General features: G+C 49.9%; 2 protein-coding genes and 1 long non-coding RNA gene across 3 annotated transcripts; 2 read left to right on the top strand and 1 right to left on the bottom strand.

The window, feature by feature from the left end:
* The first annotated feature begins 519 nt into the window (after positions 1 to 519).
* Positions 520 to 3,197, top strand: LOC139437454 (uncharacterized). The gene is made up of 4 exons (XR_011647257.1): positions 520 to 642; positions 1,051 to 1,161; positions 2,332 to 2,525; positions 3,141 to 3,197. It is a non-coding gene; the product is annotated as an uncharacterized lncRNA (long non-coding RNA).
* A 688-nt stretch (positions 3,198 to 3,885) lies between these two features.
* LOC131275550 (ral guanine nucleotide dissociation stimulator-like) lies at positions 3,886 to 9,032 on the top strand. The gene is made up of 9 exons (XM_058286226.2): positions 3,886 to 4,057; positions 4,306 to 4,976; positions 5,702 to 5,917; positions 6,203 to 6,306; positions 6,779 to 6,863; positions 7,207 to 7,281; positions 7,722 to 7,808; positions 8,217 to 8,249; positions 8,570 to 9,032. Exons 1-9 carry the CDS (start codon positions 3,892 to 3,894, stop codon positions 8,693 to 8,695), a joined length of 1,563 nt encoding a protein of 520 aa, XP_058142209.2. The 5' UTR covers positions 3,886 to 3,891; the 3' UTR covers positions 8,696 to 9,032.
* On the bottom strand, positions 8,975 to 12,652 carry LOC131275700 (ral guanine nucleotide dissociation stimulator-like). The gene is made up of 4 exons (XM_058286756.2): positions 12,526 to 12,652; positions 12,090 to 12,275; positions 10,726 to 10,840; positions 8,975 to 9,356 (listed from the first exon to the last, which is right to left on the bottom strand). Exons 2-4 carry the CDS (start codon positions 12,240 to 12,242, stop codon positions 9,181 to 9,183), a joined length of 444 nt encoding a protein of 147 aa, XP_058142739.1. The 5' UTR covers positions 12,243 to 12,275; positions 12,526 to 12,652; the 3' UTR covers positions 8,975 to 9,180.
* Positions 12,653 to 27,794: the final 15,142 nt, after the last annotated feature.

The raw sequence follows: 27,794 nt of genomic DNA on the forward strand, positions 1-27,794 counted from the left end.
TGTCTATATCTGTGAATTCAATCTGTTACACAAGACTATGCGGTTTGCAGTGTTTGCCCCACATTGACTTCACCATGTACCCAGGAAGCAGATGCTAGAATGATTCCCAGTGTATTGGGCAGGAGAGTTGGGAAGCCTCAGAAACTAGTGTGGTATCACAAAACTGAAAAGAAAAGGGAGCCAGGTCTGCACCCAGGTGCATCTCCTCCTAGCCGGGGCCCGAGCTGAACACAGGCCTTCCAGGAAGCTGTGGGGAGGGACGTGTGGGCAGAACTTTGACCAGTTAACAAGATGATCTGGGTGAGGGGATAGACAGACAGACATGCAGAGGGAGTTTTGTGGAGTTTTTAGTCCTGAGAGGGCACTGGGAAGGGGACTGAAGGAGGTGATCTCACTACCTTTGTCACAGACCCAACAGAACTTGGAACCCTGGTAACCAGGCCCCCAGATTCCAGAGGCAGCCCCTTCCCAGCTCACTTGGCAGGAGACGCTCGAGAGAGCAGGATGTTCTCCTGCTGCATTCGCAGACCCCGAGGCTCAGGCCTCAACCAAAGTAGGAATGAGCCCTCTTCCAGTGGCTTTCGAAATTGGCTCAGGCCTCAGCCACAAAGCCCCAGGCCACTGATCAGGAGGTCCCCAAAGGTAACATGGGGTGACCTAGGAACAGCCAACTGAGCACCTGCCACTACTGAGCTCCTGCCTTGGCAGCCCCATGTCCCATCCACACCCAGTGTGGGAAGGCATAAGCAGGGGCCACCCTGGGAAGCAGCAGGCTGTCAGGGATGGGAACCCAGTAGGTCCTTCCCTGTCACCTGCCAGGCCATGGCTGGAAGGGTGGGAAGGTGTGTCTTGGGGATGGTTCTCATGTGGACCAGTGTTAATCCTGAGCCCTGAACTGTCATCTCCTCTCCAATGGGGCTGCAGGGAAAGGGTGACCCCCATTTGGGCCTGACCTGGATCTAGGCTCCAAAGAAGTGCTGTATCCCCTGTGGTTTGGGGAAGGCCTCTCACTGACCCTCTTGTCCCACCTGCTGGGCACTGTGTTTGCAGAACTCCATGCAGATGGTGGGGGAACAGCTGGAGGAGGGGCTCATCTACGCCGTCTATATAGAGAAGGTGCAGGTCCGTTGAGGCCCTGGCCAGGGCCAGCGCTGGTACCAGGTGGGAGTAGGGATCAATGGGGTATGAAACAGCAGGGTGGGGGGGTCCCCAGAGCCTATCTCCCATCTGGCATTCCCCACTTTCTCTCCCAGGGCTTTCTCCCCTGATGTGCCCAATAGCCCACTTCCCAAGGAACCTGGGGCCCCCCAACCCTCCACCACACTGCCATTCCATGGACCAGGGGGAGGTCACCTCAAAAGTTTAAGAACCTCAGAAAGGAGGCCTTAGCAGGGATTTCCCTGCAGGGTGGGCTGCAGGGTGGGCCCACATCAGATCTGTGTGCATTCAGCTGCTCTATTTCTGTTTCCACTCCTTGGCCCCATGTCCCCGGGCAGCAGTCTTCATGACTGTCCTCCCACACCTGCCCCAAGCCACACAGCTCCTCTCCTTAGGAGGGTTCTTGCCATCTCCCATGACCATCCTCTTGCCCTTCTCAGGTCAGGAGCTGAGGCCTGACTTGGCTGCCAATATTCCAGAAGTGAGGAGGCTTAGAGCAGCGGTTTGGCCTTCAGTGCTGCTGGACCTGGAACATTCCTTTCCTTTTCCCCTTTCAGCACTGGTGCCCTGTGCACCAACCATGGGTCCTAAGCAATATTCCCTCCCCCCACCCCGGTAGAGGCTCTTTGGAATGGGCGGGGTGGGTAGAGGACACACAGACAGCCCTTACACCAGCAAGCGACAAAGGAACTGCCTAAGGCTGGAGCAGTTCCATCACCACTGGCTGTCTCTGTGGGTGGCAGCATCCCTGCAGCCCATATGGAATTGTCTCTTTGCATTTTCCTTTAGTTTCCTGGTCTTAGTTCTGGGTGGCAAATGGCATCATGTTGTGGCTTTGGCCCCATGAGCTGTGGAGGAAGTCGTTTACTGACCAGGTGGGTCTGCCGGACCCTGAGGTGTCAGTTCAGCTCCTCGGCCCTGCAGTGGGGTTCCTCCCCCCAGGGACACCCAGGCCCTTGTCCTTTGCCAGGTCTGGAGTCTCACCTTTCAATTACCTCCTCACCTCCAAATCAAAAGGAGGCCGAGGACCTTTCCCTGCTGGAGGCACGCACATGACCCTGGCCTCAAGGCGCTGAGGGCTTGGATACAGCAGGACTGCCCAGAGCCCCAGCCCCACCCGGGGGTCCCCCGAGCTCTGCCCCTCAGCACATGTGACTCTTCTTCCCACCCTAGAGGATGAATGTCTGGGCCCGCTCGAGGGAGGAGCACCGCATGGTGCGCATGGTCAAGGCAGGCCCGTGGGAGAACCTGGCCGAGCACCTGGTGCCCGCCTTCCAGGAGGGGGACCTTGTCTTTGTCAAGACCTTCCTGGGGACATACCGGGTGTTCACCACCACCGAGCAGGTCCTGCACCTGTTGTTCAGAAGGTGAGTGCCCGCCCCGTCCCTGCTGACTTGACTGCTCCGCCCCCAACTTGTGTCTCAGAACTGTCATTTCACCCACCGGCCTCAGTTTCCTCCTTGGGCAGGAGGGGGGTCAGGGTACCTACCTGGAGGGTTGATTGTGAGGACTAAGAGTGAGGATGCATGGAAAGTGCTTCCCTGAGCCTGGCTCCCTGGGCAGGGAGGCTGGCGGGGCAGGGTTGTTCCTTAACAGGATTTTCCTCCTCCCAGTGAAGAGGCTCCCGGGCTCCCCCCCTTACTGACCCCGAGTTTCCTCTTTACTCAGGGAGTTTGAGGTCCCTTTTGGGCCTCTGACCTTGGTGGGTAAGAGGAGGGACCAGTGTAGCCTGTCAGAGGGGTCCAGGCCCACCCTATGCCTGAGAAGGTGCCACTTAGGGCACTTCTTCATCAAGTATATACATCAAGCGTCTACTAGGCACAGGCACTTCCTTAGGCAGCTTCACGCAGTGAACAAAGCCAGCCAAAGTCCATGCCCTTCTGGGTTCCATTGGAGTTGGGGCTGCAGGCTGCAACAGGTGTCACCTTAAGCAGGGGTACTCTCAAAGAGAGTCAGCCATGACATGCCCACGTCTCCCCTAGATATGGACGGAGCCTCCGTGGCAGAGACAGGCAAGGAGGAGGCCTGGAAATGAGGAAGTGAGTGCACTTGGGGGAGGGGGAGGGGCTCTCCTCTCCAGAGACCAGTGTTGGAGTTTGGGGGACAGGTGGCAGGGAAGGACTGGGCAGAACACAAAGCCCCACCCATCTTATGAGCTCCCTTGAGAGTAGAGTCCAGAGGGCTTTCCCCTCCACTTGGAAAGGCGTCAAGGGAAGCTGTGGGTGGGGTCCTGGGGCACTGGGCAGAGGACACTTGAACAGCACAGCCCAATCACACCCCAGGAGCCCAAACACCACCTTGTGCAGACCCACAACAGGAGGTGGTGAGCAGCCAGCTCCAAAGCTGCCCTGACCTCACTCCTGTCTGCCTGCATGGATGGCAGGGTGGCTGCACTGCTGACGTTTGGGAGGGCAGTGTCAGTGGGAAGAAGAGACACACACGATGCATGGCAGAGGATGAGGCCACTGTGCAGGGCAGAAGTTGCTTGGGGGGAGGGCCACGAGGGCCCAGGGGAGGAGGACAGATCTTCTTCCCTTATCCCTGACATACTGAAGAAGCTCCCACTGTGTGTCCATGCCTGGCTATGGAGAGAGCAGTCAAAACCTCTCCTGTCCTTATGGACCTGATTTTCCAATGGGAGGGTCCCTGGGGCAGCGTGGAAGGAAAGGCCCATGTCTGACTCTGCTGCCCCCTCCTGTCCTCAGCACCGTCTCCTCACTGCTGGGCACCTGGATGGACCAGTATGCTGAGGATTTCACACAACCTCCAGGCTTGCCCTGCCTCAAGCTGCTGGTGGGCTACGCCCAGGTGTATCTTCCTGGCTCTACCCTGGAGTGCCGAGCCATAGCTCTACTGTCATGGAGGAACCATCTGGAGTCCATTGAGGCAGAGCCAAAGGGTGAGGGCACCTCAGGATGGGAGCATGTGAGCTTGTGGGGTGAGGACCAGGACTGGACCCATAGGCAGGGACTACCAGGGGTTGCCACCAGGTCAGGAACAAAGAGAAGCCCCAGAGAAGTCACCTGGAGACTGATGTCTGGGAAGAGTTTTGGGGGCTGGATCTTCCCCAGAAGGTAGTGGGAGCTTCAAGTGGGAGCTTAAAGACACTTAAAGAAATTCACGGTTTGGAACTTACCTCTTCTGCAGCTCATTTGTCAGCCCCAGAGCAGCAAATGCCTCCAGGACAACATCCACTGCCAGTTCCACCACCTGTGGCAGTCACAGGGGCACTTCCAGAGCCTGAAGAAGCTACATCTCCACCTCTGCTGCCAGCTCCTGAGTTTGTCCCAGTGCTTGGACAACAAATAGAGCCTGAAGCATTAGGTGATGTAGCACCAGCTCCGGAGCTGAAGGTGGCTCTAGCACCACCACCACTTCTACCCACAGTGCTAGGGCCTGTGACACCTGTGGAGGTACCATCAATGCCGACTCTGATGGTAGAGACAGCTCCTTCCTCAGATGTTGCACCTGCAGCCATGCTGGAAGAAGTCACATCACCATCTCTATCACCAGTTCCTGAACTGGAGGCACTCCCACCACCACCTCCAGTGTCACCTACACATTTCAAGTCAGTGCCCTTTATGGAACCACAGCCTCTTAACTTGCCTTCAGCAGCAATGGCTCTTGAGGGGGAGGCAAGTCTGGCACCACCACCAGAGCCAGTGCCAAGGCTTGACCCAGCACTGGGGCAGGCCACAACCCCAGAACCTTCCTGCACTTGTACTTTGCCTTTGGAAATCAGGCTGAGTGAGGAGAATGCTAACCTCCTGGCTTTCCCTCCGGAGCTGGTGGCACAGCAGCTGACCCGAATGGATGTGGTGAGCAGCTGGATATGATAGGGTGGGGCTGGGAGGCTCTTCCCTCTGGGAACTGCTGCTCACCTTACCACCCCCTGAATCAGAATCTTAGGATCTGGGTTCAAACACTGGCTCCACTCCCAGAATTTCAACCTGGGCAAGTTTACTACTCCGTAAGCCCATGCTTCACTCCTCTGGAGAGTAGATATTGGACAGTAACCATCTCTGCCTCATGCACTGACTGGGAACATGACATGAGAGCAAAGAAATAGAAAGCCTGAGGGGGCTTCATCATGGAGGCCTGAAGGAGCTCACTGTGGTGCAGCCAACCCCATGGTGTCCCGCACAGTGCTGGTGCTCTCCATCACATTGACACTAGATAGGCCCTTATGTGTACTGGATCCTTAGGCAGGGACCCAGAGGCTTGGGTCCCCACAGGGACCATGCACCTGACCACATGGCATCCGAGGATGCATTATAATGAGGGTTGATGGTGCTACCTGGGCCTGTGGAAGTCTGAGGCACCTTGGGGGCTGGGGGCTGTGAGATGGACTTGAAAATGGAGCTCTCTCCCCTGCAGGCCTTGGGGCTGAGGACTCTAGAGTGCTCGGTCCCGTCAGGGAACAATGAACACACCCTGTCCTCAGCCTGCCAAGCCCCACCTGAGACCACTGGACCCTGGCCTAGGTCAGGAGGGCCTAGGGCATCTGAGCTTGGCATGGTTCCTGACATCCCCTCCTCCCCAGGATCTCTTCAAGAAGGTGGTGCCCTATCACTGCCTGGGCTCCATCTGGTCCCAGCGTAACAAAAAATGCAAAGAAGAAATGGCGCCCACCGTCCATGCCACCATCACCCATTTCAACCGGGTGATAAACTGCGTCATGTCCACCTGCGTCGGGAACCAGAGCATGAAGGACCCAGCCAGGGCCAGGGTGGTGGAGCACTGGATCGAGGTGGCCAGGGTATGTTCAGGGGGCTCTCTCTGGTGTCCTGAAACCCCACTTTATACTTATTGGCTCTCAGGACCACAGGCCCTCCCAGCCTGGAGCACAGTCCTGCACTATCCTCCCTTCCCAACAAGGCTACCTCTTCAGGACGGCTGTGGGTGTCACTCTGTGTCCATGATGTGCCTCAGGGCCTCCATCAGTGTCTATCTCATCCTGGGAGTGGATATCAGCTGTGGGAGCTGAAGCTGGAGCAGGGGGACACTCACACCCACTCTCATGGTGTATCTTTCTCCCTCCCAGGAGTGCCGAATCCTCCATAACCAATCGTCCTTCTATGCCGTCATCTCTGGTCTCCAGAGCTATCCACTCCTCTGTCTATTGAAGACATGGGAGGAAGTTTCCAGGTGGGCAGGCCTCTCTCTAGGGGACATAAGATTGGGCCAGGGACCTGGGGAAATCGCCACTTAGGGAGTCTGGGAGGCAGCAGCTCCTGGGTAGGGCCAGGCAGATTGTAGCTCTGGGTCTCCATATCACCTGAGGTGAGCTGTTTTGCCTCAACACCGCTTCCCTCCTCCATCCCTTATGGAGTGGAGCCAAATGGGAGCATGTTAAGTGTTAGCTTCTCAGCAACACACTCTGTCCAAATGAAAAAAGCATGTGCAAAAAGAGCTGCTCATGGAAAGGGATGGGAGTCCCTGCTGTGCACACATGAGAGCTCAGCTCACTAGTCCACACTGTCCTGCAGTGCTCAGATTTACCCAGTTTCAACACCACCTAGCCAGGCAGTCCGGGTCCCAAGCAGCTAAAAGAAGGTGGTTCAGCCCTTACTCCCTCCCTCCCACTCCAACCTTTTCCTTCCTTCTTGCCCTCCCCCAGGGACAGCTTCTGCCTCTTTCTGACTCTGTCAGAGATTTACTGGAAGGAGCACAACCTCTCCCATGGCAGTGAGCTGATCATCAAGGTAAAGAGGAGGCTGGGGTCAGGGCTCAGGAAGTGGGGTGGTTAGTTTTTCACTGACAGTTTCTGTGAAAACATCCAGCCTGGCCTATTCTGGACGAAGATGAAGAAGGATGTTTGGCTCATGGGCAGGGAGAGGGGATCATTGTAGGGCTCAGTGCTGTGTCCTCACAGCAGGGATGAAAAAATGGGCTCAAGAGAGCAGTCCGCATGCACAAGGTCATGCTGGGGACATTGTGCACGTGGTAGCTGCAGATTTCCCGCAGTCCACTATTCCCAGGTGCTCAAGACCCACGGGACAATGGGTGAGGGGGAGGGCCTCACTACCTCATTCTCCACCCTGGCAGAGGTCCATCTCTAAATTCTCCACCCTGGAGGCAAATCCCCAAATAGTCCAGAGGCAGCATCAGCAGCAAGAGAGGGTGAGTGTGCCTGAGGCCAAAGGAGTTGGGGTGAGGTGGCCTCCAAATCAGGATGGGGGCCCTTCTCAAGCCTGTCCCTCCAGTCCACTGAGCCTGGAAAGCCTCCCTTCAATGTCCCTTCTCCTGGCCTTAGGACGGTGAGCTGTGGGAATCCTGGGGTTCTCCTTGCAGCCAGTCAGAGCAAGAACCTTGAGGAGCTGGCTCAGGGTGGCTGCAGTAGGGGAGGGGTACACATGGTTACTGAAGAAAAGTCAGTCCTGGGAGGTGGCTGCAGAGAAATTTGGGGTCTTTGGAGGCTTTAAGGGGAACTTAAGGGTTACAGCAAAGTGTCCTAGAGGAAGGCTGGGTGGTCCCTGAGTCTGAGACTGAGGAGTTTCCCACGTGGTGTCTTGGGGGCACCTGAGAGCCTGTGCTCATCCCCACCCTATCCAATGCCACAGGGTGACATCCAAGGTGTGGTCCCATGCCTGAGAACTTTCCTCACACAATTTTTGCTTTTGGAGTATGCCATGCCAGAGTATCTGGATGTGAGTTGTTCGGGGGCCAGGGTAGGGTGGGAAAGGGGCCCTGAGGCTTGGGTGGACAGGTCCTTCTGTGAGCCCTGAGCTCTCAGCAGTGAGCACATCATGTCTCCTGGGAGCCTCACAGATGCCCTGGGAGCTGGGGTGCCATGAACTTCTTACAGAAGAGTAGATGGAGGCTGGTCCAAGGGGCCTTCTCTCCATTGGTTCATCACAACTTGGACTGGAAGGTCTCTGTCACCACTCCCAGTCCCCACTAAAGGAAGCGAGGGGCTTGCCTGAGTCCATCTGTGGTCTGGGCTGCCCAGTGCATGTTGAACCTGCAGTAGTAAAGCATGACAGGGGCAGAGGGGCAATGGGCTTGACAATGGCTAGGAGCCCCTTTATGATGAATGCAAATTCTCTGCCTTCCAGGGAAGGAAGATCAATTTCGAAAAAAAAAGGAAGGTGAGTAGCTGTGGCCATCACTACAGGGGTGGGGCTGGGGTGGGGTCAGGGTGATAAACAGAGACCCTCCTGGGCAGGACCCCCCAGGGCTGCTCATAGCTTCCTCTGAAATTGAGGGGGATAGTGGGTGGGGTTGTGCATGGGATGAAGAACAACTTCTAGGAGGATGAGCTGTGTGAAGTCAGCCCTGAGGGCAGGCAGAGCCTGGAAGGGAGTGAAGAGGTGAGGGATCCACAGGACTAAATCCAGCCCCTGGACCCCGTCCCACCCAGCAAGCCCACCCAGGTTTTGATGATACATCTTCCTTTCCTTGGCTCCAGGAATACCAGATGGTGGAGGAGCTCCAGCAGCTCCAGGCGGGCTGCTGCTATGAGGCCCTTGTGCCACATGAATCATTTGGAGCCTGGTTTGCGGCCATGGAGCAGCTCAGTGAGAAGGACCAGTGAGGCCAGGACAGAATCAGGCCATAGTAGGAGCGGGATGGTCCTGGTGGCTCCTGGGTCACCATAAGACCCTGCAGTTGGCTCCTTTCATGTTTTGAAAACCTGTCCTGTGGGTTTGGGTCCATTCCTTGCTCTCCAGGATGTAAGAATTGTCAGGGACCTCTCATGCATTTCCTGTCCAAGACCTGGACTCACACAACCTCCCAGTTGCCCTCTTCTCTTTCCATGTAAAATAGCATTTAGAGACCAAAATCTACACATGAGAGGAGGATTTTGCTACCAGATTTTCTTTACTTACAGGCCTGTTCAATAAAGAGAGCTAGAAGCTCTTTTTTATTCATCGAGAAAGTGGATTATTTCAGACATAGATCAGGGACATATCAGGGAAGTGCCTGCCTGGCCTGGCCCACTGAGGTTGGGGTGAGCAAAACTACTTGGCCAGGTAGACCTGGGAAGGGGGACCCTGAGCTGGCAGGCATCAGGGCCATTTAGAATTTCTCCTTTTGGAACTTGGGTCCTTTCTGCATACTCCCCAGAAGGGCTGAGATAGCTCTGTTCTTCACCTTGGCATCCACAGGTGTGTTTTGCTTCAGGAGAAGAAGATGGTGATGGGCTGAGGGATCCATAGTGTAGTAAACTTTTGCACTGTGCGGGATCTGCAGCACTGGGGGGTGGGACAGAAGGGGGGTCAGCTGTGCTCTGGAGGACCCCAGGACACCCCAACACTTGTGCCCACATGAGAGAAGGCCCCAGCCAGGGACCTCAATTCCCTATTCCAACTCCAGGACCATAAAGGAGCCCTGGGAGTGACACCTGCCTGAAGGAAAGACTCTGCAGAGGTGCAGCTAACAATGAAGGACACTTATTTAAAGAGTGACTCTGACTCTAACTGCCATCCTCAGAATGGAGCTGCCATGAGGTCATGTACTCTCACCACCATGCCCTGCCAGCTTCATTGCTCAGGATCTAGGGGCTGAAATTGACTTTCTAGAACCCAGTGCACATACACCAAACCCAGCACTACCCAGGACAAGACCACTAAGGCCCAGCAAAGACCACCTGAGCCAGGCCTTCTGAGTGGGATCCTAAAGTATTTCTACTTTGACCCTATTTTCCAACTGTCTTTGTGGCCTAGAACAAGCTAGAAAGAAACACCAGACTGGAGTTCCTGCTCTGGCTTCAGTGACATGGTGACTCATCTCCTTTCTTAGTTGCTCCAGTCCTCAGTCTTCCTGTTCTGTAGGACAGGTCCTTCTGCCCTATTTAACACCTCCCAGCTGCAGTTTCTCATTTGAAAGATGGGAGAGGATATTGAACCTCCGTCTAGGAAAGGTGGGAGTTATTTTACTTTGCCTGGGTTAATGGCTGGGGGAGGAGGATCAGCTCACTGAGAATAAGTTACCCTCACTGTGCACAGGCATGCTATGTGTGCATTCGATGCTGGATTTTCTCTCCCCTATGGGGATAAGGAGCAGGCCCAGGAGTGTGATTAACTGATCTAAGAGCTCAGAGTCAGGAAGTCTGGCTCTGGGTCAGTGCTATTCTGGATTCTTTCACTTCCCCACTTCCTAGAATACTGAGGGGGCTCCCTCAAGCCTCCAAAGGGGATCGAGGAGACTTTGTCTAGTTTTCACTATCATAACAAGATGGTCTGTGCATATTTGGCACTTGTGTCCATCAGTCATGGTGCTTTTGGAGGTGCAGTATCACAGAACACCCTTCAAGTTGAGCCCCTCTTCTTCACCATCTTGTGAAAAGCCCTTTCTTTGGGAACCTCAATGGTGTTAGCTTTGATCTAAGTTCCCAATGCCTGGGTCTCATCCAGGGAAGGGTACACAAGGGAGATAGAGCAGATAGGGAGAAGGTGCTGTGGGCCCTGTGGGCTGCCATCGGCACCTTGTTTTTGGACAGGGTGCCTTCTCACCCTGCTGTCAGGTATACTGGAACCAGTGGGCCTCGGATCTTTAGGCTGTGGACAGGGCTCATGCCTACCCCCTCCAACACCACCCTCTCCAACACTCCTCCTGACTTACTTCGATTGTCTGATATGATTTGCACCAGCTTGTAGTCTTCTGGCTTGTCTTGATGCAGGCTGTGTTCTTCCAGGGCCTTGCTGATCCCGGCTAGAGCCCTATCTTGGCTGGTCACCTGTGGTGGATCAGGGACAGACTCTCAGGGCCTGAGTCCTAGAGCCTGATCCCTCACAGTGCAGCTGCCAGAAATCCTATGAGCCAAGTCTATTCAGGGCGGGGTCTATAGGGGCCATATGCTCTTCCCATGGACCTACAAGAGATCACGGAATGAGGCCAAGAACTCAGGGGCCAAAGAGTGACCATGCAACAGACTGTGGGAACTGAGGAGTGAAATCTGACCCTCACGCTCTCACTTCCTGCCTCCCAATCATGGGAGATGGTGTTCCCCTGCCCTGCCCCTGACCCTCCAGGACCCCTCCAGGTAGCAGTGAACACCCAGGAAATAGCACACATCCAGTGTGAGCCCAAATGTCAGAGAGGAGGAGAGGCTGAATGATATGCTACAGGTCAGCAGGACTGCCCTGGGCTCCAGGATGCAATTGTGGTCAGCAAGGTCTAGAATGCAGTTACCTTGACATGAGGGCCAATCTGGAGACAGGATCAGGACATGGGTCAGACAAGTGAGAGCTTAGTGAAACTACCCCTGCTCCTGGCCACAAGAGAGGAGCACCCAGGGTGGTTATGGAACAAGGCTCCTAGGCCCAGTCTCTGTGCAGGGGGCCATGAGTGGCTCCATATGCACACCCCATCCAGCATCTACCCCTGCTCACACCTTCATGGCCACTGTCCTGGGGCAGACGCTGTTGTCCATGCTGGTCACAGCAACAGCCCTAACTGGCTGGTATCTGCATGCATCAGCTCAACCTCCACTTTAAGACCAAAAGTCACCTGCTATCCCTGTTCTCCTCTGACCCTTCAGTGGCTCTGTCTCCCCCCATGAGAAAGTCAAGCTCTGTCTAGCAGTCACAGGGCCTGATGTGACCCACACCTCTTTGGACCCACCTCTTCCCCTTGTTTCCTGTTCCTTCAGGCCCTGGGCTCCTGGCTGATCCAGGGGCTGCCCAACACATGTCTTCCTTGGGCCTGGTGGGCTGTCCCCTCCCTGATCCTCTCTGGGGCCACCTCAGCAAGCTCTTCCAAGGCTGTGCTCACTCCACGTGCCAGCCTCAGCCCCTATGTCCACTATCCTTAGCCCTGACTGCCATTGAACTCACACTCTTCCTGCCTCTGGAGGTGGTTGTCTGTCTTTCACCATCCACCAGGAAGTCTGCTCCATGAAGGCAGGGAGGGAACATGTCCTTCCTTATGTGTCAACTGCCTGAACCACTGAGGGGCCCCAGGGGATTTCCACATGCCCAGCTCACCAGGATACTCTTGTACTTGACGTTGTCCTCATACAGGCTGACACGGACAATGCAGCAGGGCCCCCCTTGCCATTTATAGAGCACGCGTGAGGAACCATGCATGTGGTTGGTCTGCATGGCCCTGGATTGGATGGAGGGAGATGAAGAAGGCATTCCTCCAGATGCTGATGTGACTACGGACGAGTTCTGTGATGGGGAATACAAAGATAAGCAGAAGGTCTGGGAGCTCAGGGCAGCCCTGGGCTGCTCTAGAAGCTCCTATCAGTTCTAGAAGTTCTTTAGCAGTCAACAATCATCAAGACCTTTGTGGATGGGGGTGGCAAACAGGCACAGGGAAGGGAGGGTGAGGGGAGGGCCAACACGGAGAGGAGGTGGGCATTCTCTTTAAATTCCTGGCCATCTTTGGAATCTGAGACATGGTCCAGGTGGATTTTACCTTAGAACTGGAGGCATCAGCTGTATGTATAGGACACGAGTCAGCTGCATCCCTGCTGCTGAAGCCTTGGCTCCACCTGTGCTGGACACTGGAGTGGATGGTGCTGACACCACTGGATTCAGGGACATGGTGGCTGGAAATGAGGGTCAGCTTACTTTGGGGCTTCCCCCAGATTGCAAACAAATCCCTACACAGCTCCCACTGCACCCTGCTAAATGCTCTGACTACCTCAGAGATCATGCAGCATCATCCCATTTCACAGAATAGGAAACAGGCCCAGAGATGTGGCAACTTGCCCCAGTCACAGGGTTGTTTTGGTATAGAGCTGAGATCCTGTGGCTAAATCATCAGTCTTCCCAAGCCCATGCTTAGCCTGATGGTTCCCTGAGTCCAAAGACAACCCGCACTTAATGCCCAGGACAGGGAAATCACTTTTTGCTCTAAAGCTTGATGCTTTCCGGTAGGTGTTTGGCTTTGAATCTCTTACTGGCCAACTGGGATGGGGGCTCTAGCTCCTGAGACAGGTGCTAGCTACAGCACAGAGTGGCAGCTGTGAGCTTCCCAGAGCCACACCTCATGTATCCCTCCCAGTGCCCACACAGCAACTGTCATTTACATGCCCCAGATGTCTTCAGGTAAAGGTCTTATGGTCAAATCTGGAACATTTGGTATCATCATAGCCAGAAAACACCAACAACTCCAATGGCCATAAATGATGAAGGCTTACAGAGAATGTAGTTTATGCATCAAATGGGATATTCTCAGCCATAAGACATAATGAAGTAGAGATACATGCTGGAACGGAAGGGGCCTGAAGAACATAATGGTAAGTGAAAGAAGATGGACACTAGTGGCCACTTACAGGATTCCATTAGTATGAAGGCTCCACACTGGGCAAATCCACACAGAGAAGATAGATTAGTGGTTGCTAGGGGCTGGGTTGAGGGTAGTAGGGGGGGAGTTAGTACTATTGGGTCCAGGATTTCATTTGGAATTATTGAAACTTTACTGCGATTAGGTAGTCGTTATGGTTTTATAACCTTCTGAATACACTAAATACTCTGACAATGGCCCTTTAAAAGACTAAAGTTATGTTAATTTTTTTTTAAAGATTTATTTTATTACTCTCCCCTTTCATCCTCCCCTCCTCTCTGTGTCCATTCGTGTGTGTTCTGAGGCTGCTTGCATTCTCCGCGGCACTGGGAATCTGTCTCTTTTTTTTTAATTAATCAGATAATTTTATTTTTTTAAGATTTATTTATTTCTCTCTCCTTCTCCCCCCTCACCCCAGTTGTTTGTTCTCTGTGTCTATTTGCTACGTGTTCTTTGTCCACTTCTGTTGTTGTCAATGGCATGGGAATCTGTCTTTTTGTTGTGTCATCTTGCTACGTCTGCTCTCCTTGTGGGTGGCCCCACTCATGGGTGGGCTGCACTTTCTTCATGTGGGGCAGCTCAATATGGGGTGCACTCCTTGATCGTGGGGTTCCCTATGTGGGGGACACCCCTGCATGGCATGGCACTCCTTGTAGCAGTGCTGCATGTGGTCCCGCTCACCACATGGCCTGGAGGCCCTGGGTTGGAACCGTGCACCTCCCATGTAGTAGGCAGGCACTCTATCAGTTGAGCCATGTCCATTTCCCTGGTGTGTTAATTATATCTCAATAAGACCGAGGTGAAGTCCATACTGGAAGTCCATAATGTAGTTTGCCCTGAGTGGGCCTGTACAGCTTGTGAAATAGACAAACACCTGCACATTCACTGCTGGGTTTAAGAAAGCCTCAGGGGCTTTCAGAGACTAGAGGATTGGGGAGTGGCCAGATGAGTGGCTCTGACCCTGGCTCTGATATTCACCCTGGATTGCATCTGTCCCCACCCCCTCCCCACCCTGGCTGGCCTCCTGGGAATGGCATCTCCCCTCATTTATTTTGTGTGGAGCTCAAAGAGTAACTTCTCCTTACCCTGAGCTTCTGTGCAAGCTGTTTGATTCTGTGAGTCTGCCACAGGGAAGAAAATGTCTTTGTGGGAATTTGTGAAACAGCAGGTGGTGACAGTTGTCAGGCACTACTGTACTGGTTGGTAAACTACCATGGCCTTGAGTCCCCCAAGCACCAGCCTAGACTCCCTGCCCCTTTTTTGGGACCCCAGGACCTCCCTATGATCTGTCACCTAAAAGGTTCATGCTTCATGGCAGGGGCCTCAGGACCCCGACCAGGACTGGTTTTCTTTGTCTTGACCAAGCTGCCTGCCTAGCTCCTTGTGTGCCTCTGCCCACTCTCAGCCTTGTCCTGACTACCTCAAAACTAAATCTGTAGCTGTGGGACTACAGAGAAAATCCATCCACAATTCAGAAAAACAAAGAAAAGAAGGTACTCTCAGGCCCTAAAATTTCTTAATCTCACACTGGTCCCTGATCTTCTCCTTCCTGCTCCCCCTCGCTCAGGCCTTTAGGCTCCCCTTGGGCTGAGAGGCCCCTGACCAGGCAGTTCCTTCCCTGCCTCTTCCTCTCCTCCAGCCTCCAGAACCCCAGGAGGCCACATCACTGCTGAGGAAATCCCTCCACACTGGGGTACTCTTGGCAGCAGCCTCAGTCAATCCCTCACCCCAGGTGTGACCCCCAATCCAGTCTTCCTGGGATTTCTGCTCACCCACCCCCAGCCTCACAGAGCAGGCTGGCCTGTGCTTCAGTGGAATTTGTTCTGTCTCTCCCCAAACAGGGTGGTAATGATGAATTCATCCTTGCCTGTTGCACAAATCTGGGGCAAGTTTTGTTTTGACAACACCCAGTGTGTCTATGGTCTTTGTCTATTCTGATAGGCTAGGATGAAATATGCTGATTACCACCCCAATACAAGAAAGTTTACACACACAGTCACGTAGGACCATGGGGAACGGACAGAGAAAGGAGCCAGCCTTGCCAAGAGTTCATTTTAAAGAAACCTCTGTCCTCTCAAGAAAACATTGCACTGTTGCTATCTTAATTTTCAAGCTACTGTAAACCTTTTCTTTCATTTGACCCATGAACCCTGTGAAAAATATTTGGATAGACCTTCACTTTGACGCATTGCTTTTTTTAAAAGCTGTTTCCAGAGAGCCCACTTATTCCTAGCAAATACCAAGGTCTACATTTTCTTTCCCATCTTACCTGTGAAGAAATGTGAGGCCCAGGGAATGAAAGAGACACATCAGAGTCTCAGCAGAGAGAAGAGGAGCTGCCTTGGGAACGTGGGCTTCTAAGCCCCAAGCTCCATTTTCCTTTTCCACCATAGAAATAGACGAGTGTGGCTCCCAGGCAAGTGTGGCTAAAAGAACCCAAATTTAATGTAGATGATTTCCGTTTTTACCATGCCTTCTTCTATCCTATGTTTAAAAAAGCAAAGCCATTTCAGTCATTGTGAGGCCAGGAAGAATGAAAGAACCTAGTGGCCACATCAGGAAGTCACAGTTGCCAGGAAATAACAGGTGGGGGCATCAGGGAGCTAATTGGAACCAGGAGCCCCACCAAGGTTGCCCTTTGGCCTACAGGTTAAAAAACAAGATGGCGTGGCCCTAGTGCTCACTCTGCTGGCCAAAGCCTATCCAAACTTTAACTGCTCATGTCTAGGAGGCACCAAGGCCTCCTGGGGGTGATGGGTGGTTGTTTGCAGAAGGGCCCCAGAAAGACCCTGTGTCCCCAAGAAGGGGAGGGAAGGTAACTTAGGAAAGGAGTTTTCCATGGTCGGTGGAAGAAAGAGCAGTTGCATGTGTGCTGGAGGTGGGTTCAGTGGTCTATGTGGGTGGGGGTCAGTCCCCAATGCCCCCAGATGTTTCAAGGGTTGTGGGAAAAACAATGACCACTTCCACTATACAAACAATGAAATGTAACATTTTTAAGCACCTAAAGGAAGGGCGTGGCTAATAAACATGGCTTGCAAGCTGAACAGATGAAGGAGCTGAGCCAAGAAGTAAGGTGAGAAAGTCAGTTAAGAGAGAGAAAAGGTACAGTGTGGCAGGGAGGAGAAGGTGGGGCGTGAGAGGAGCTGAGCTGGTGACCATGGGAGACAGAGAAAAAGAGAACAGCCAGGCACCAGTCTCCTTGTCCCACTGTCATCTGCCCTATTCTTACCCCAGGGCTACAAGAACTAGTTTGCCTGGGCCTCTGCTTCTTGAACCAAATTACTGGGCAACATAGAATTTGACCAAGAGTGGGTGCCCAGGGACTTTTGAACCCATGCTCATAGGTGCATGGGTTTTCCAAGTGATCCTATCTGTGCATTTCCCTAAAGCCATTGCTGACAATAAGACAAAGGTGGCTTCTGAGGTTCAGGAGTTGTGATTCAAGGGATGCCTGCATCCTGGAGGTTCCCAGGGTCTCTGCAACATCCCTAGTGTCATGTCTGATCCTGGACACAGGAGGAGTCAGCTTGGGACACAGAAGAACAGGTACTCCTGACTCTCCACCTCCTGAGATTTGATCAGTTCCTTGAAATGTCATCACACTTGTCCTCATCCACTATGTCTGCCCTTGTCTGGAACCCTCGATGAAAGAGAAGTCAATAGCACTGAGATGAGCTTCCTCCTTAGTACTTCTCTTGCTTAATAAGACCTCACACTTCCAGACTGAATGTCAGTGCTGGAGGATCTCCTTGTCCTCCATTCATCAGGCATAAGGAATGCCCTCTGGCACATTCGATGGAACAAAGCTCATTTGTCACCTCTTCTAGGAAGATTTCCCTGGCATTCCACAGGCAGCATGAACAGTTTCCTCCTCCAAGTTCCCATAGAACATTTCAGGTACATTTATTAGAATACTCATGCCCTTGAATCATGGACAGATGTTTTCCTCTTGTTGTTCCTTCCTGTGGACTTCCAAGAGGTAGTCATGCTTTATCCATTCAAACCCCTCCTAGCCCTGGTGTACACAAGGCACCTGCTGGGCATTGGGATTCAGTGCTGAGTGGGACTGGATCCTGTCCTTGGGGAGCTCAGAAGCCATTGGGGAGGGATGTTTAGATTCCCTGCAGCAAGAACACCGAGTGAGGCCTCTGCTGATGGCAGGACCGGGTCCTGGGAGCCATCCTGCTCCATGCAGAGGAGCCTACATGGAGCTGGAGCTTGGTCAGCCCTGGCTGAGGGCAAATGTGGAGGCTTGGTGGCAGTGGTAGCCTTAGATCTTGTTTAGGTTAACTCAATCCAAGACAGTGGTAGGGAAGGGACTACAACGAGTACTCCTGACCTCAGGTCTATTGGCCACTCCAACATGATTGTTACCAGTAAGTGAAGTTATAGCTAAGCAATTCATCCTTCATTTGCCTCATTTCTCTAGTCCTGCCAGGGGCCCACCATGTTACAGCCCAGAATCGGGAAAAAAATTGGAGAGGGTTCTTTCTCCATGGAGCTGACAGCTTAGAGATGGGCAGGCAGACCCTGCACAAGACATCACAAAATATCACAATATAGATACCAATCACTGATACTTACTGGGAGTTTAGGATATGTCAGGCACTAACTTTAAAGTGCTTGAACTTCATCATCAAAACAATTTGGAAGCCAGAGTGTACTGCCCTCTTTTAATATAAATAAGGAAGCTGAAGTACAGAGAGGTAAAGGAACTTGATCAAGTTCTCAGCACTGAGAAGTGGTACACTGAAGGTTTGAACACTCTGAGCCCCAGTTTTCTAACTTTATAAAGGTAGGATTACAATGGTTAACAACAGGATTGGTTTAGCATCAGTGCTCTATAGCGATGCTGGAATTTCAATGCTCTGCGATGGCTGAAGTGGGCAGAGTCTTACCTCTGCCCTCTTCTTGGCATCCTGGGCCCTTTCATGTTCAGCTCAAGGGATTTTAAATAGTCAGACATTGAGTGAGTATAACTCAGTGGGTGACCACCTGTTCCCCATGAAGAATTCCTGGGTTTAATCCCAGGAACCTGACAAAAATAAAAATTAAAAAAAGCATTTGGTAAGCTTTGGGCTCTAAATAAAAGGGAAATCCTAGGCCTCAGGGCATGGCATCTGGGTCCTCCTGACCACCCTAAGGCCCTGTAGCCCTGCACCAGATGGCTCTCACCCCTCAATCCTCTCCTGTGCCTCCCTGTTCCCATGACTGTGCTCCTGTGTTTCCCCACCTGGAATCTGTTCCTACCCCTGCCACCCTCCTTCTGGAGGCCACTATCCCGCTGAGCCCACCTTATCCCTGGGACCCTGTGCTGCTTCTTCATGCTAACACCCAGCCCAGTCTGACCATTGGCCATGGTAAGAGATGTCTCAGTTCATGCCTTCTTGTCCTCCTAAGTTGGTGGCCAGGATCACTGAGTACTCCTCTCCCACCAGCCCTGAGACTCTGAAAGAAACAATAAGGAGGACCTTGTCAACGGAAGGCCACACTTGCTTTCAGGGGAAAATCTGGCCTTTCAATTAACATCTCAGGTATTACAATTTTCCAACCTTCCTCAGTGACAGAAAGCTCTATGTGGTAGCCAGATTAAGTGCTTCTTAACATTTTGGTCCCCAAGGCTGCCTTCATACCATGGAGAGTACAGGACATTTCTTGTGTTTATTTTCTTTTCCCCAAGGCTGTGAAATCATCCTGACACTCCACCAGGTAAGTTGTTTCCTGAGGGACTGGTGCTGCCTGTCACCTGAACCTCCAGTGCTCCTTCCCCCACATGGCAGGGAAAGCTGCTCTTGAGCCTGGTCCTTCTCTTAGGGCAGACAGCCTGGCCTGGTCAAGGAGCCATTCTCATGGGTCAGAGTCAGGTCTCCAGGCTCATCAGCAAATCCCAGGAAGATTTGGCCCTGTGACCCTCTGTGGATGTGCTGGGCTCGATGAGTCTGGGTTGTTGATTAGGCTCTGCAGCAAAAACCACCTCATCCTGGGCCTCACTGAGACACGGGGTCCCAGGATGTTTCAGGACAGAGAGACCAGGGTAACTCAGTGAGCCTCTGCCCAATCAAAGAGGCTGTGGGCAGAGCTACCCGGAAAGACTTTGGTGTGGCAAGAAGACCTGGACAGGGTTGTCTGTGGACATGAAGTGGTCTGGAGGGATGTGAGATTGTCCCACAGAGCTGGGCATCTGCTGTGTTCCAGGACAGTGAAGACAGCCCAGATTATTGGTGTGCCCACACTGACAACAGGCTACTGGGTGGGCTTCCAGAGAAGACGGTGCCTACCCATGCAGTGTGGGCTGGGAATGGACATTCTGGAGCTCCAAGGAAGCTAGACATGATGCCCCTGAGAGCTTGTGCTGAGCTCCACTAGGAGGATGGGAGTGACCAGTTAGCAAGACAAGGACACATGGTTGGAGGCTCCCATGGCCAGCCTTCCTGGGAGCTCATTCTCCTGAACTTGTGGGGAGAAGGGCTCTCCAGCACAGGAGTGGGGGAGCAGGGGGAAAAGATGTTGTGCTTGGGCCATCTCTGGGTTCCCAGGGAGGCCTTTAAGGGATCCATTTCTTGCTGTCCATCCCAGTGTAGTATTTACCTGCTGATTAATTTAGGTGCCAGTATGTGATGTCCTACTCAGGTTCTTCTCTCTGTGGCCTGATATCAAGATGTGACAAAAGCTGACTAGCACAGGGTTTGTGTGATAATGGCCCACAGACAGCATGCCAAACCATGCACTGAATCCCCAAATCCAGAGAATACACCAGGCCAGGCTGTACCTCCCCAGGATTGCTCCGGGGTTGCTTCATCTCACATGACTGCTGTGCCAGTTGTTGCCACATGGAACCCTTGTCTTTACTGAAATATATTAAACTGACTTATAAAGAGTTGCAAAGACCAAAATATCCAAAGAACCATTAAAACTCAATAATAGGAAAACAATGACATTAGAAAAAGACCCTTCAACAAAGATTGCATAGAGATGGTAAGTGTGTAAGAAAAGATGTTCAACATCATGTGTCACTAAGGGAATGCAGATTAAACAATTCCATTCCACTATACTCCAGTCAATGGGCTGAAATCCAGAACTCTGGCAACAAACACTGGTGAAGACGTGGTGCAAAAGGAGCACTCATTCATTGCTGATGGGGCTGCAAAATAATTCAGTCACTTTGGAACCCAGTTTGGCATTTTCTTACAAAGCTGAATAGAGGCTTACCATAGGACCCAGCATTCATACTCGTTATAATTTCCTCAAAGATTTGAAAATCATATCCATGCTAAAACCTGCACAGGAATGTTTACAGAGGTATTATTAATAACTGCTAAAAATTGGTAGTGACCAAGATGCCCAATAATACTTAATAGATAAACAAAATGCACAGCTCTACAATGGGGTATATTTCTGCATTAAAAAGAAATGTGTTGTGAAGCCACAAAAATCATAGAGGAACCTTCAAGGCCTGTTGCTAAATGAAAGTAGTCAGTCTGCAAAGGGTCAAAGCTCTGCATTTCCAACTATATGACCCTGTGGAAAAAGCAGAACTATAGGGACAGTAAAGAGATCAGTGATTCCTGTGGTTTTGGGGGGCTGGGTGGGTGGATGACTGGGGGGAGCACAGTGCATTATTAGGGTAGTGCAATTAATCTGTAAGCTCATGGATTGCTGGATACATGGCATGATGCATTTGTCAAAACCCGTGTAACTGTTCACACAAAAAGTGAACCCTCATGTGAACTATGGGCTTTGGTTACAAAAATTTTATCAATATTGGTTCATTTCCTGCAAGTTAATATTAAGAGAAACTGCATGTGTAGGGGTGGTATAGAGGAACTCTGCTTTCTCGGTATTTTCCCTGTAAAGCTGAAAAATCTATTATGTTTAAAAGAAGATGTAGATGTAGGCACTCTCGGTTCCCTGGTGATTGACCATCTTTACTCCCTGTTAGCTGACCTGGGTAAGTCCAATGAACCAGAGAGTAGTAGTTCCAACTCTGCTGAGGCTCAGGACTCAGCTGTAACATGGACAGTCCAGAGATTCAAGTCTCCTGAGTAAACATCAACCCTAGCACCAACCACCGGTTCAGTAAAAGTGAAAGAAGAGGCATGTGTAGTAAGGTCACATCTTAGTCCAACTCCAATCACACTCAGAAATACAAATTCCAAAGTAGGGTTCACTGACATGGCACTGAACTCCAGAGCCATGTGCCATGCCCTGTGGGTCTCTGTAGCCCTCAGGAGAACCAGTACCTGGGGTTGTACCTACTTTGGCTGTCTCTGGGTTCTCACTGAGGCGTGAGTAACCCAGACCCCTCTGATGACTTCCCAACTCTTTTTTGGAGACTTTTAGTAATACCAACACTTTTGTCTTTGCCATTTTCCAATTTTAATTCAAGGTCAAAAAGCAGTTGTTGTTTTTTCTTTATTTTTTTAAAACATTACATTAAAAAAATATAAGAGGTCCCCATGTACCCCCATCCCCATCACATCACCCCACTCCTCCCACATCAACAACCTCTTTCATCATTGTGGCACATTCATCGCATTTAATGAATACATTTTGGACACTGATGCACCACATGGATAATGGTTTACACTGTAGTTTATACTCTCCCCCAGGCCACACAGTGGGCCATGGTGGGACATACAATGTCCAGCAACTGTCCCTTTAGTACCACCCAGCACAACTCCAAGTCCTGAAAATGCCCCCACATCATATTTCTTCTTCCCTTTCCCTACCCTCAGCAGGTACCATGAACACGTTCTCCACATCAGTGCTACAATTTCTTCCATTACTAATCACACTAGTTCCATAGTACAATATCAATAAGTCCACTCTAGTCCATACTCTATTCCTCCATCCTGTGGAAACTGGGATGGTTATGTCCACTCCATACCTGTATCGAGAGGAGGCTTAGATTCCACATAGATGATGGATGTAATTCTCCTGCTTGCAGTTGTAGGCACTCTTGGCTCCATATTAACTTCAAAAAAGATAATAAGGAAATTAAATTAAATAAAAAAAAAAAAAGAAGTGGTAGAAAGTTCCCTAGAGATATATTCCTTCCTAACTATTTTATGGGGAATAGGACCTCAGTGCCTGGGAGCCACTGTAGCTTGGAGCATGTTCAGGCCCTGGCTGTGGATACCAGGCTGTACCATGCTGTCCATGAGCACCAAGGCAAGGAGCCTCTGCAGCATGAGGATGAGGAGGGAGCCTGTGGGCAGTGGGAGCCGGTGTTCCCTAAGGCCCTTAGTGATCCAGCCCTGCATGTCCCTCACTGCACACCACCTTCTAACCTCCCCCCACACCACACAAAGGACTTGCAGTCTTCTACCTGGCTCATTTGCTCAGGCCATTTCTCCCCCATAGTGTGACTTTCCTTCCTTTCTGCTGACCTCCTCCTCACCCTCCCTGGTCCAGTTTAAATGTCAACACTGTAAAGCACTCATACCTACCCTGGGCATGGAGAGTCACTTGCAACTCTGAGACAGTGCTGCTCCTTGCACGTCCAGCCCCATGTTTCAGGAAAGGAGTAATGATTCCCTATTTTGGTTGGGATTCTCCCTCCAACCTGGATGTCCCTGGACAGTAGGGTCTAGGGCTGCACCTTGCTCACCTCTCCTACCTTCCTCCCCAATGACATGTCAATTACTTGAAAACCAACTTTCTCTAATCCTTGATGGTGAGTAGAATGCTCCACTAACTGTTCAGTCAAGAAATATTCCTCAAACCATCTCTGTGCCAGATGTGGGGCCAAGTGCTGAGAGCACAGAGCTAAACATGAATGTGAAGAAGGATGGTCCAGGACAGTTGAGCATATATGTATCCATAGACCAGGAGAGAAAATGATCACAGAGAGACTCCCAACATAGAGAAAAAAAGCAAGTGCACCTGCTCCATGAGTCTCAGACTCGAATCTCCAGTATTCTCTGGCTCAGGTTGGGGATGTAATAGAGTGATTGTTGATGAAGTGGGAGGAAGGAGGAATGTGGAAATCTCATATGTCTGGAGGATAGCATGTGTGATGGGTGGGTACAGACCACGAGGATACTGAAGGACATTCTACAGCTCATGGACAGGAATGTCCATGGGCTCCTGAGGGAAAAATGGACAGTGTTGAGAAGAAGCATACAGATCAGACTTCTGCCTCCCCCATTGGACTCTTGACAGTTGACAAAAATGATTTTTTTCTAATTCCCCAACTTCTTGGAAGAGTTAAACCATGAGCAGCCTGCTGTGAAGCAGTCAGAATGCTGGTCAAACCCTCTGAAGCCAAAAGTGTAATCCCAAGAAAGGGACCACTGTGCATCTTAGAAAAGTCCCTCCTTCCCACCATGGGCCTCAGCCTCCCCTTCTGTGCATAGCTGCCTGTGGTGGTTCAGCTCATGTGAGGACTTGGCTAGCTTATGCTGTGCTGTTGTGCAGTCAAGCAAGTACTGGCCTGTTTGTTAGAGTATTTTGAAGATTGAAGGTATCAGTTAATTGCATCTAGGGGTGATTACATTTACAATTAACAGAGGAGATTGCCTTCAACCATGAGAGGAGTCTCATTGAATCAAGTGAACACAGGGGAAGGAGCAGGTGAACTGCAGATTTGCAGGTCTCTGGTTAAACTACAATTTTGGAAATGTTCTTTTGGCAAATATGCAGGGGAGGATTACTGGTATAGGGTGTTGGATGTGGGGGGGGGGTATAAAAGATACGGTGCACCTGAAGTGGGGCATCTGTGGAATATGTAAATGTTCATCTTGTCATATTGTGTTATATCAGTGGGCAGTGCCTCACGCAATAAACAGGAAAATATTGAACTCCCATCCTGAGAGTCATGAAATGTTCTTTTAATCATCAAATGGAGATGCTGAAATTTCCAACTGCAACGTGAGTCTGGCTAACTTTACATTTAGTTCTAGCAATGTTTGCTTCATGTATTTTGAAACATTGTTATTTGGTATGTAACTATTTAGGATTATGTCCTCTTGATGATATAACCACTTTTTCACTATAAAATGGTCTTCTTTACTCCTAGTAATTCTTCTTATTCTGAAACTTATTTCATGTGATATTTTTTAAAAATATATTTTTTATTTTTTAAAAGATACTTAGATTTTATAAACCTTACATTAAAAATTAAGGGGATTCCTATATGTGCTGCTAACCACAACTCCCTCAACTGATATTAATTACTCTTTTGAGATTAGTATTCCAAAGTATATATATATATATATATTTCTATTCTTTGGCTTTTACTCTAGCCACATCTTTTTACTTAAAGTGGGTTTCTTATAGATAACATATAATAAAAGGGACTTGCTTTTTTATCTAACCTGATCATCTCTGCCTTTTAGTTGGTGTCTTAGAATTTAGAGCATCTGGCTGTTTTCTATTTGTACTTTTAGGTTTTCATTACTTTTGTCCTCTTTTGATGACTTTTTGGGGAATTGAGTATTTTTCCAATATTGCATCTTCTCTCCTTCATTGACTTGTTAGATATATCATTTGATTTTTTAGTGATAGCTCTAGGGCTTATAATATACATCTTTAACTTATCGCAGTCTATTCAAGTAATATTAACTCACTTTATAACTGGTATAAAGTATCAACTATTGAGCCCTTACAAGAATATATTTCCATTTCTCCCCTGCTGGTCTGTGTTCTACTGTCACCAAATGTTTTAAACCTCACTAGGTGGGTCAACAATGGCCTTACATCTAGAGCTATTTTGGCTCCTCTACTGAGGCCCTCTCCTTGATGTTGTGTGTGTAAAGAGGCCTTTGTGTGGGCTGCTCTGAGCTGTGTGGACTGCTCTGCCTGCTCCTTTGAATGGTTTGTTCCCCATCCATGGTTGTTTCCTCTCATGCATGTACTTATCAAACACTCAAGGGGGACTCCTTCATATCTCTGGAGCTTTCACTCTGTCCAGCTCTCTTCTCAATGGCACACTATCCTGTGAATTCTAATCACCATGGCTCCCCGAAATTTTGAATTCTGCTCATCTCAGGGAGAGCACCAGGTTCTATTTGGTTCCCCTCTCCCAGTGCTATGGCCTAGAAAATCTCTCTAGGGCTCATCTTGTTTGTCTATCTTCTTTCACTGTCCTGTGCTGACTATTATCCAATGTAGGAAAACTGCTGTTCCATAACTTGTGTCCATTTGTAGTTGTTTAAGGCAACTGGACCCTGTGACTGTATTATGGCTGATAGAATCCTCCACATCCTTAACTTGTATAGGAAAAGCAAAACCATGCTAACAGCAATAGAATTGTATTTGTTTCTAAGTTTAAAATGAAAAGGAATAAAATACCTAGATCCACCTCCATGGCTGAATCCATTTTTAGTTTACTTAGATAAAGATATTAAAACAAAGAGGAAAGGGTTTATAATCTTATTTGTTTAAAGGGGTCAAAACTTTTGAAATAATCCAGTTCATCTCCCTCATTTTGAATATGAGGAATCAAATCTTAGAGAAGTTAAGGAATTGTCAAAGGTCACCTTAATTCTGGGCCTAACAGGGAGTAGAACACAAGTCTCCCAACAAACAAGCCATTAAACCATGTTACTTCTGTCGTGCCCAGAAATATTATTATAATCACCATTTTCTTTAGCACTTTAAAATATTACTTAAACATCCTGACAACCTTAGTAGAATCAGGGTATGTAGAACTATTACCACCTCTTTTCAGTTAAATAACCTGATTAATGACTTGTCTAAGACAGCAGTGCTCAAATTTTGGGCTCTGAAGCTCCTTTAGGGAATCTGCTGGGTCAAAACAATTTTTAGAAGAGTAAGTTATCATTTGACTTTTTTTTTCTTATCATGTTGACATTGGCACTAATAGTGTAAAAGCAAAGATGGGTGAAACCCCTTGCATCTTAGCATGAATCAAGCCAATTACAACTAGGAAGTCTCTTTGGTCTTGCCCAGTGTTAACTTCCTACATCTCTGTGGTTTAAGATAGATTGCACATGGTCAGTATAGTAATTGTTTTTTCAAGGAATTGTTTTCTTGGGCACCTGAAGTTCCAATTTTATGTACTACAATGGAACTGACCACTGTGGAGTTAAGCCTATTTTCTGCATGTACTTGTGGATTGTGGTAATTAGGTAAACGACTGCTACTGGGAAATGAAGTAACTCTTTGCTTCCTCCAAGGGAAATTACATGCTTTGTATTAAGGAAAAGTATGTTTTTCAAAGCTGCAGTGGTGGGAGTAGGGGAAGGGATTGGGCAGAGGAGATTTGGGATGCTACTGGATGCTGATTCAGAGGTATTCTAAACTAACAGCAAGTCAGGCTCCTTGAGTGTTTGGGAGAGATGAGATGATCAACTCAGCCTGGTCTGAGCAGACAAATTTGGAGACTCACATCAACAGTAGCTTCGACTCTGACAAGGAATTTATATTTATATCATTTGGGGGATGGGCAGGGAAGCCCCAAGATCCTGAGCTGAGGCAAGATGGTCCAAACATACCTGACAGAAGTATTAGTTCAGAGGAAGCTGTTAGAAACTGTCTCCTGAAGCAGACAAAATGAATTCTAAATTGATACACCATCACTGATTGACCTATAATCATTTATTGACATTTACTGAATGACTAAAATTTTATGTCGATAAGGGATTTCCTGCTTTAAAAAAATTGGCCTTGAGATTTTGGTTATACTTGGGACCCAGAAGCCAGGTCACTTGGTCCCAAATCCTAGCTCAGCCATTAGCTGCAGGACCTGTGGATAAACCACTCTGTACCCTAGTTTTGTTATCCAAGAAATGCGAACAGTAATATTACCCACATCTCAGAGCTGCTGGGGGCCGAGATGAACTAGCTGATTAAGAGATTTCCAGTCCTAGACACAGGACCAGGTGTCACCAGGATTGTAATGTGGATGACTCATTAGACAGGAAGTGCAAAGGAGACACGGAGAGACTGTGTTTCTGAAGCCACAGCCCCGGAAGAGAGCCCGACTCCAGCACATACTGCAGTGATGCAAGAATGGCAAGCGCTGGCAGGCCTCCTCTCCTGCCCCCTGGGCATGTCAGGCCCACTTGTCAGAAGTCATCCAGCTCTATGTGGACCCACATAATGACTGTTTCTTCCAGCTTCTGTCCCTGCTTCTTCCACACCATAGTGCACCCCTTGGTTTTGGATGCAGGTTACCTTCAGGAGCTGAAATTGGAGTTGCATCTGCTTTTGAGCCCTTTCAAACACGCCTTCAGCCACCTGCTGGTCCACCCCTCTTATGACGGCATTGTTCATTCTCTCACAGGCTTTTGTGCAAGTGATCTGAGCTGCCTCTGCAAAAATGATAGCCACAGTCACACTACAGCAAAGACCTAGATATCTTTAGCATCAGGGAAAAATATGTGTGTATACATGTACATATATGTACCTATATACATACATATATATAC

Source organism: Dasypus novemcinctus, chromosome 23 (genome assembly GCF_030445035.2).
Source record: "Dasypus novemcinctus isolate mDasNov1 chromosome 23, mDasNov1.1.hap2, whole genome shotgun sequence".
Classification (NCBI taxonomy): domain Eukaryota; kingdom Metazoa; phylum Chordata; class Mammalia; order Cingulata; family Dasypodidae; genus Dasypus; species Dasypus novemcinctus.

What these genes read in the sequence shown, in the direction of transcription:
- LOC131275550 (XM_058286226.2), top strand. Translation starts at nt 3,892, where the DNA reads ATGGACCAGTATGCTGAGGATTTCACACAACCTCCAGGCTTGCCCTGC. An exon ending in CCATGCCAGAGTATCTGGAT is followed by an intron (nt 7,809 to 8,216) that starts GTGAGTTGTTCG and finishes TCTGCCTTCCAG; the next exon opens with GGAAGGAAGATCAATTTCGA. An exon ending in ATTTCGAAAAAAAAAGGAAG is followed by an intron (nt 8,250 to 8,569) that starts GTGAGTAGCTGT and finishes CCTTGGCTCCAG; the next exon opens with GAATACCAGATGGTGGAGGA.
- LOC131275700 (XM_058286756.2), bottom strand. Translation starts at nt 12,242, where the DNA reads ATGCCTTCTTCATCTCCCTCCATCCAATCCAGGGCCATGCAGACCAAC. An exon ending in TCAAGTACAAGAGTATCCTG is followed by an intron (nt 10,841 to 12,089) that starts GTGAGCTGGGCA and finishes GATCCACCACAG; the next exon opens with GTGACCAGCCAAGATAGGGC. An exon ending in AATCATATCAGACAATCGAA is followed by an intron (nt 9,357 to 10,725) that starts GTAAGTCAGGAG and finishes CCCACCCCCCAG; the next exon opens with TGCTGCAGATCCCGCACAGT.